General features: G+C 48.3%; 1 protein-coding gene across 1 annotated transcript; it reads right to left on the bottom strand.

The window, feature by feature from the left end:
- Positions 1–262: 262 nt before the first annotated feature.
- Positions 263–9,435, bottom strand: lmo4.2.S (LIM domain only 4, gene 2 S homeolog). The gene is given in 5 exon segments (NM_001086236.1): positions 263–2,366; positions 2,456–2,626; positions 2,877–2,973; positions 4,813–5,059; positions 9,391–9,435. Coding segments are annotated over 4 exon segments (516 nt in total). The 5' UTR covers positions 5,052–5,059; positions 9,391–9,435; the 3' UTR covers positions 263–2,357.
- Positions 9,436–9,783: the final 348 nt, after the last annotated feature.

Below are 9,783 nucleotides of genomic sequence, written 5' to 3'. Positions count from 1 at the left end.
GCTTGTGGGCTGCCATGCTGCACCCCTTAAGCCAATTACCCCAATGTTGTTCCTATAATGTGACTGGTTAGTGTTGATGGTACCAGACTTGCTACATGTAAGTGCTGTGCTGGTGTTTGCTTTTCCTTTTGTGCCACCATGACCCTGTGACTTGTGTGCTGCTTTCCTGAATCAGCCATAAAGCATAACCACGCTGCTGCTGTACAACCAGCTACCGGAACATTCCCCTCCCTGCTAATAAAATGACTCAAACAGGCCGTTGTCATGGAAAGTTGAATTTTTATTCTTAATAACAGCATCAAAATAGGGTGTAGGGAAGAAAAAAGTGCAAAGTTGTTTTTTTTGTTACAAAACCGGTTTCCGCCCCTAACTTGGGACAAAACACACAACAGAAAGCACAAAATTCCTTTATTCCAATTATTTACACAGGATGTTTTATAGCGGAAAGGGATGGGGGGGGGCTGGCCCCACTAGGGGTGAGCAAGAAGTATATCCCCCAAAACTACCAGTATCCTTCAAGAGCAGAGTGCTGTCTTGAATACTGTGTGCAGGTGGGGCCCCCTAGGCACTGACTCACACCTCACTGATCCCATCAGCCAGATGACAAACTAATATGCAGCTGGGGGCACAGGGCACATTTAAAATAGAATTTCATCCCCAATATGTGTTCTGTGGGTCTGATGTCTGGTTATTATTGTGGGGCTGCTCACCCTGTGCCAGATCCTCCCCTGCATTCACTTACCAAACTATTTGCCATGGTTAAAATCAGCAGGTAGAAAAGAGGGTGCAGTGTTCCTGTGCCATTGGTTGGTCAGGAAGAGCCGTGGCCCCCAGCTGGCGCACTGGGCCACATTCTCAGGGAGGGACGTATGTGGGATATTTGACTCCAGACATAATGTTTTTGGTGGGGGGTTGGAATGTCCCTCATTAGTCCCAGGCTGGATTTAGAATTGAGTGAGACAGGGCGCCCGGGGGGGGGGGGGGGGTTAATTGCTATGGACACTCAGGATCTAGTTCTGCTGCTCAGTCCATAATCATCTCTCATCGACCCCTCTCAGTATCTCAAGCCCCCCGGGCTCACATGTCACAATCGGGTGCTGAAAGGTGCACTTAGCTGGCATGTATAATAAGCTAAAGCCGTGCTCTTGCCTCATTACCAACACTTATTTCATGGCAACAGCTCACTTAGAAAAGAGGCAAATAAATACTGCCCCCATCCCAACAGGAACATCTCACCCTAGGGAGCCAGTGACATCAGTCCCACTATTATGTGCTTGTGCGCAGGGGGCGTGGCACTCGGCCACCGGTCCAGCATTGCCCGTGACAATCCAGTGCTTTTCCACCCGAAGCTCACCCCCCAAATTAAGTGCTGTTCTGAGACCAGACATAAAATGACTGGCTACTGCACCCCCAAACCACTTACAGATCTGTGCCCACTCTCTCCTTGTCTGTAGTTCAGCAACTGCACTAGGGCTGTGGCCTGGATCACCCTGATGTTAGCCCTCCATGGGGGAACTACACTGGTCGTACTGAACTGAAAGCCAGGAGATCCAACGGTTGTTCCTTAACTACAACTCCCATCAGTCACAGGGGGTGGGAACAGAAAATCAGCGACTCCGTTAATTATGTTAATTACACAATATCAGGCTCCTGCACCAGCATAACAGAAAGGGACCACACCAATATCATGCTCAGCCATGAAATGTCTGATGAACTTCATCTCCCAGCATGCACAGTCAGTATAAATCCAACAGTAGCCTCAATCCGCACATTGGCCAAGGGTGGGTTTCCTACCTGCTGCCATCCCCCAGGCCCTGATGGATCATTATATAAATGGATGCATTTCCTTTACTGAGGTGGGACCCCCAATGCACTTTGCAAGGCTCCTCCCTGGGGCGTGTCCAATACAATATGGCAGCATCGTTGGCCTGTACAGAATCCATACCGACTTTTCCACTCTCCAACAGCAAATCAGTATCCCACTGTGGCCTTGTGTCCATAATGGAGCTTGTGATTGGCCATACAGGCCAAACAGGAGTATCCAGTGCACATCACAAAGGGTCTATAGCTTCCAAGCTCCTCCCCCAAATTCATCCTAAATGTCTTTTTGTACATCTCATTTACAAGTCTCTTTGTCCCTACTCCTCCAAGACGGAAACACCAATTAATGTCTGTGGTGGGCGGGGCGCGAGGAGGCACCCTCGACCAAGCAAAGAAAAAATAAGCAGAGGAGGGGAGGGGATATATTTCTTTATATATATATTTATATATAGATATATTTCTATGTCACGGATGTGTCTCCAAGGTAATATTAACAGAAGGCACGAGGGGTACACATCTGGCTCACGCTCCGTCTCTTAGCAAACCTGCAGGGGCAACACAAGAGATTAGGGTCAAATCTTCACCGCTGCTTCAGACTCATGAAACTATGTAGCAGAAGCCAACCGATACTCACTTTCTGGTCAGGAAGCATGGGGCTGCCTTGGAGGGGGTTACTCTGGAGGGGATTTAAATGGCCATTCAGTAGCCCTGTGGGACGGTCGTGTTCGCAGAAGATGGTGCCATTGACGTAGTGAAACCTGTCTCCCGGTACAAGTCTGTTCCTGCATGTGGCACATGTGAAACACTGAGGGGAAGGAGAAAGCACATTTATTACCGGATCCAAGCATTCCAAATCCAACACATCAGAGCGCCAGGGATAACTGGTTCCCTCTCTCTGTGCTGCCTGGGCTCTCGGGCATAATGAATATGGAGGAGCTGTGGATGGTGGCTTTACGTTGGCTAAAAATGCCATCAGGCCACCTGGCTCCACTGACCCTGCAAACTAAGTAAGCATGCATTCTGGGTAGGTAAAATTAGAAGATGGGGTGGCTTACCTTCAGATGGTAAACACTGCCTTGTGCCCGCATGACCATTTCACTGGCAGGGATGGACTGGCCACACGCATTGCAAGCGCCGCTGTTCCCAAACAACCTGGCAAGGAGAGAAGTACGGCATCAGGTGTTGTGCAACTGCCCTCCTGAATCTAAATATGTGACATTGGACTCTTGCTGAACTGCAACCCCCTGCCAAAGGATACAACTGCATGCTGCAGTCGATTAATCATCAATCAATCAGGTGTGGCAACAAACTGCTGGCATAGGCACCCAGTGTTGGGTTTGTGAGATGGGCGGATCCGTCAGTTCTTGCACATTTTCCCTTCTGGAACGTTGGCACAGAGCAGGATATCATTTGCCTCCTGCAACTCCTGCCTGTTAGCTGCCAAGGTGTGCCAGCCGTGCCCATAGGCAAGAGAACTCATGGCAGGGAGTGCACATTCGGCAACCACTGGAAACATTAGTATAGCCCAAGCCTATAGCAATTTCTGCCCAGGCAAGGCATCTGGGCACCTTCCTGACAGATTCTTCCCAGCAGCAGACTGTAAACTCTTTGGGATTAAACGCACTACTCTAATGAAATGTTTTCTCTGCGTCTCTCAAGAATCTCTCCTGAACTGTGTGTAATTTATGTGAGTTTGCCTTTAATATCCTGCTCCCTGACTACATCCCAGTGCCACCACCAAACTGCCATCCAATCTAATAAAAGGGGCCAGAATGTTCATCTTAATTGTGAGAGGGGCCCCTGCTATTCCTTCCATTTGCAAGGAACAGAAGGGCCCGAGTGGAGACGCAGATTTGCTAGTGACTCTTTCGGTGCCAGTGAAGGCATTTGCCATGCATCAGTGGACCTCTGCCACAGAGAGGTTCTAATAAAGGGCCCCAGGGGGTATGGGAGGGGCCTAATACATTCTAGAGCTGGCTCCAAGGCCCTCCTGGTGAGGAACAGAATTGAACTTAATAGAAAATAACAGGGATGTAATTGACACCATATGTTTCCCTAATGCAGAGAGAGAAGTTCACCTGCCAAAGAAGGGGACGGGGGGGTCTTGGGGGCAGGGACAGTTCCTATGCAGTGGGGCTTTTATGTTGATGCAACTAAATCAGGGGTTAACAGAAGAGTGTAAAATCTAAGTGAAACCACTGAAACCTGGCTCATTGATCTGTGCAAACAGGCAAATATATGTTATGTATGATTTGCCACTGCATGTCACATGTATACAGGCAGCTTTGTGGGGGGGCTATCTTTTGGGTACAAGTAGGTATGGGGTACAAGTGCACTCACAGACAGTTGTCGCTGGCACAGGCAGAAGCAGGAGTCGGGGACACAAAGACACTGAACAGATATTGTGTCTCTGCCAACTGCAGGAGAATGGATGGCATCTTGGGCATTAAAACTGATACCCAACAGCTTAGCAGCTATAACGTCAGTCCCCCCACCCCTTATCTACTCTACTGGCACCTAATAACTGCCCCAAATCCACTCAGCTGGCTCCTGCCGTCACCCGTACTGCTCACCAGCCAGCTGCCTCACTATATTGGCATTGAGCAGCTGCTGAAGGCTCAGGTTCCCCACAGCATGAACCCCCTCTGTGCCAGGCTACCCCCTCCAAAAATAAGTCTCCTATCAGGAAGATGGTGCCCTCGGACAGAAATCCCTGCTGGTGCCAATGACAGAACCTGGGTGTCCTAGTGTCTGAGGGGGAAGGGGCAGGTAAGTTGGTGCCAGTGGTGATTGTGGGAACGAGGGAAAGAACAGCTGCAAATTCTGTCGCTTCTGCTCTCCCACACATTTGGCTTCCACTCCTGGCACACAGAGCTTTGGAGGGGGGGCACAATGCTGCCTTATCATTGACATGCCTTTGCTTTTTAAGGAACCCTCCAAACTGATTGGACAAAGATGAACTTTGAAATCAAGGTGAGCCCCAGCACTTACCGGATGTAGTCATTCCGGCACAGGATCATGCCGCTCTTTGTGTAACAGGACGTGCCAATCTCGCCCAGTTGTGCTTGGCAGCAGGAACATTTCAGGCACCGGGTGTGCCAGTACCGGTCCATAGAATAGAGCAAGAACCTGTCTGCAATTTTGCCCCCGCAGCCGGCACAGGCTTTGGGAGGGCTGCCGTTATTGCTCACCGCTGTGGTGGTAGACTCGGAGATCCGGTTATTCACCATTCCTGATCCTGCAACAGAGGAAACAATAAGATGTACTGGGCATGTTGGGCAGTCTCTGGGTCGCTGACCCCTAAAGGTTATTCACATACTGATCAGAACTCTCAACCAGAGGGGCATGTCCAAAGTGTGGACCGGGGGCCAAATGAGGCCCCTCTTCAAATTTACACCTGCCCTCAGCCTCCATCATGAAATTAATAATAATGTGGCCCGCCAGCACAGTGCAATCAGGAATCACTTAGCCGTAGCAGTAATATTTGGACGTACCGCTCTCGCATACTTCTTAAGGGCTGAAGGTGTCAAACTACGTTCCAGTACGTGTCTATTGCTAACACCTTCAGCACACAGGCAGCAGTATAGACCAAGTGGCAGATCATTTCACTAATGTGCCCAAATATTACTGCTACGGCTAGGCAATTCCTTGTTTATATGATTTAAATGATGTTAATGGTTCAAAGAATGTCAGGCTGAATGGTAGGCCCCCACACATTCTCACCTCACCAAATCTGGCCCTCATTGCAAAAAGTTTGGACACCCCTGATGTAAGGAAACATAATAAAGCATCACTCAGACATGTCCCTAGGGGCCACAGCTAAATCCTCCCTCTCAGAGGCTGCACCAGATACACACACTGCACTTTATTTCACTCTCAAACACTTCACCCGGTGTTGAATGATACAATTGCTCAGAAGTCAGTAGCCTGGATGCTGTGTGACAGCCTCATACCAGCCATTAACCCCTCAGCAGGAAGTGCATGATGGGAATTGTAGGTCAATAAAGGAATTTTGCCATTATAGCTCTTCCTTAATGTCACTTTACTAGGACCAGATCCTTCCTAGAGACATGGGAATCCCACATGCCGGACCTGCTCCATAAGTGGCACATGAACCTCATGACACTCACACATGCAGTATCTTGGGCAGCCACAGTGTTAAAGCTGGGTACATTTGTACTGAACCCACTTCTAACTAATCCAGCTTGCTCCAAGCACTGAGCTCTTCCCAGGCACAACAAGCTCTACCCTCATACTGTACTGTCTAAGGCAGGAATGTCCAAAGTCAGGCCCGCGGGCCAATTGCGGTCCTTTTTCAAATTTACACGGGCCCTCAGCCTCCATCATAAAATTAATAATAATGCGGCCCTCCATGTACAGTGCAATCAGGAATCGCATAGCCGTAGCAGTAATATTTGGGCACATTAGTGTCTATTGCCAACACCTTCAGCACACAGGCAGCAATATAGACCAAGTGGCAGTGGCAGAGAATAAGTCCAAACAAACTTCACTTCTCCACTTCCTAAACGCTGTGTATGTGTCCATCTCCAGGAGTGAATGATCTTGATCATAAACTAGCTACATCGGAATGAATTTTAGGCTGAATGCTCAGCCCTCACACATTTTCACCTCACTAAATCTGGCCCTTTTTGCAAAAAGTTTGGACGCCCCTGGTCTAAGGGAATCAATATAGCACCTCCCTCCTTCCATATGTATAAATACAAATATACGGAGAAGGAATGTTCTGGGCACACAATAAGCTATACCCTCATACTGTACTGTCTAAGGGAATCAATATGGCACCTCCCTCCTTCCATATGTATAAATACAAATATACGGAGAAGGAATGTTCTGGGCATACAATAAGCTATACCCTCATACTGTACTGTCTAAGGGAATCAATATGGCACCTCCTCCCATATGTATAAATACAAATATACAGAGAAGGAATGTTGTGGGTACACAATAAACTATACCTCATACTGTACTGTCTTAAGGAACCTATATTGCAGCTCTCGACTGTACCTATAAATACAAATAGAGGAGAGCCTGACTGTTACTGTGCCAATTAGTTTCACATTTGCACATTATGCAGGAAAGGCACCAGTGCCCAGGGAGCTCACGTTACAGAGCAGTGATAAGGCGCTAATGTCGCTCTCATACCCATGATCTCATACCCAGGGGTCAAGGGAAATCCTTCTAATAAAAGTATGGGCCCCCTTTGCTTGCCAATTCTGGGGCCCCTGTAACTGTAAGAGATCCCAGTACACATGGGAAATTGCCTTTGGAAGGTTCCCATTCCCCAACCAGACTTTGTGCCAGAATGCCAATAGTTACATAGTTAAATTGGGTTGAATAAAGACAAAGTCCATTAAGTTCAACCCCTCCAAATGAAAACCCAGGAAACATACTCCTCTACTTTTAATTAAATTCTATATACCTATACTAACTATAGAGCTTAGTATCACAATAGCCTTTGATATTATGTCTGTCCAAAAAATCATCCAAGTCATTCTTAAAGGCATTAACTGAATCAGCCATCACAACATCACCCAGCAGTGCATTCCACAACCTCACTGTCCTGACTGTGAAGAACCACCTACGTTGCTTCAAATGAAAGTTCTTTTCTTCGAGTCTAAAGGGGTGGCCTCTGGTACGGTGATCCTCTTTATGGGTAAAAAGGTCCCCTGCTATTTGTCTATAGTGTCCTCTAATGTACTTGTAAAGTGTAATCATGTCCCCTCGCAAGCGCCTTTTTTCCAGAGAAAACAACCCCAACCTTGACAGTCTACCCTCATAATTTAAGTCTTCCATCCCTCTAACCAGTTTAGTTGCACTTAGTCTCTGCACTCTCTCCAGCTCATTTATATCCCTCTTAAGGACTGGAGTCCAAAACTGCACTGCATACTCCAGATGAGGCCTCACCAGGGACCTATAAAGAGGCAATGGGAGACACTGCACAACAACCCCTGGGGAAGGTTCTGGCAACAGGGTGTCAGAATACCCCCGTGCCCCAACAAAAAGCTGAGAGTAAACAGGGAAAGGAACAGGACCCCCCCCATATGAGCAGTTGAGCGCATGGCATTATTCCCAGCAGAACTGGGATTGACCGGATCAGAAAAGAAAACCCAATGGAATTTGGAAGTTTCTTCAAGTGGGTTTTGGCCAATATGGCTTTTCTAAGAAATAAAATTATCCTGGGAAAATCAGTGGGTGGGGGAATAGTAAACAAATCAGAAAGGTGACACAATCAACATCTAGTTGCTAGGAAATCATTGACCCTAGCAACAAACAGGTTAAAACAAATGAGAAGAGACAGTTTGGACAGGCGGTTAATATCTTGCCTCATAAGTAATTTGTTTGGTGGGGGTCACTGACCATGGAAACTTGTTCTCATTATTTATTATACATACATTATTATAGCAGAGAATGGGACAGTGGCGGTCAGGTAGGCACATTAAAGCGTATGGGGTTAGAGGACAGTGACACACGGGTAGGCACAGTACAGGTTATGGGGTAGATGACATTGGCACATGGGTGGGCACAATACAGTAATGGGGCAGGGGACATGGCACACGGGTTGGGGCAGTACAGGTTGTGGGGTAGGGGACAGTGGCACAGGCACAGTACAGGGGAACGGGACAGTGGCACAGGGGTAGGCACAGTACAGGTTATGGGGCAGGGGACAGTGGCACAAGGGTAGGCACAGTACAGTAATGGGGCACGGGACAGTGGCACAAGGGTAAGTCCAGTACATCAGGAGAGAGAGGAACAGGTCCCTTATTTCAGTACAAACACATTATCAGCCACAGGAAGAGCAAACGGATTGCAAGCTTTGACCACAAATTCCCACCCAGGTAACTTGACTTCTCTTCAGAATAAAAGCCGACAAGCTCCACCGGTTCTGCTTTGTGCAGCTCAGTTACCAAAAAGGGTCCAAACCATGTGCTCGGCCTGAGCTGGCAATTTCCCAAATATCTGAACCCAAATATCTGCAAGGATCCAGTTGTTACAATTACCTGCAAACGCCATCAGCCTGTCCTATCTCCTACTCCCAGAGAGCCCGGGGCCCCAAACTCTCGCCCACCAGAAGAACAGACCAGACACCTGATTCTATTGTAAAGTTCTGAAGTTCTTGTGCAGCCCCTATAGGTGCTTAGACCCTGCATATGAGTGGGACAGACAGTACTATGTGTAGAGCAGGGAAACAGCCCAGTCCTCCAGCTGCTCTCTATAGACCAACTGACACTAGGCTGCCAGAGACTGAGATAAAAACTCTGGGTGGTACCGTCCCACACCTGCTGGGTCAAAGCACCCCCTGCCACACACTACAAATAAATGTATATCTCATAGGTCTCAGACACTACACCGCTCTACAGTTGGGGGGACTTGGGTGTAATCCCTGAAACGCCGAACCCGTCCCTGTGTCTCAAGCTTAGAGTGCAAGCTCTGCAGGCCGGGGCACAGTTACAAAAGAGCATTAGGCAAGTTCCATCCCTCCCATGAGCCTTAGCGCTAGAGAGCACATCACAGATACAATGCAACACTGCAGGCACGTGCCCTCCTTACCTTGTTCCTTTCTCTCTCCCAGAAGCTTCCACAAACTCAACTACTGCTTCTGAGTGACTGGCGAATGCTCCATGCACCCTCCCTATATAACCGCGCCTGTGACCTCATCCCGAGCCCCCGCCGATAGCCAATCAGGCGCGTAAGGCGGGGCCGCTGTCAGCTGTATGTCAGGAGCTCTGCTGCCCTCGCGCGGCCTTTCCAGGTAATGCACTGGGAATGAATGTACTGCTAGTCGCCTATTAGTCCGATTATTTCAGTGGAGTCTTATAATTCGAACATATACTTTCTTCCACTTAGTACCCTAGGCTTGGGGCATCGGTGCCCCTTATAGATCTGCAGTGACTGTGTATAATACACAGAATCTGAGATGCCAGCAGTGGTCACAGGGAACAT

The sequence above is a fragment of the Xenopus laevis genome, chromosome 8S, assembly GCF_017654675.1.
Source record: "Xenopus laevis strain J_2021 chromosome 8S, Xenopus_laevis_v10.1, whole genome shotgun sequence".
NCBI classification, from domain to species: domain Eukaryota; kingdom Metazoa; phylum Chordata; class Amphibia; order Anura; family Pipidae; genus Xenopus; species Xenopus laevis.
Note: the sequence above shows the minus strand (reverse complement) of the source record. Positions and strands in the feature narration are given on the sequence as shown.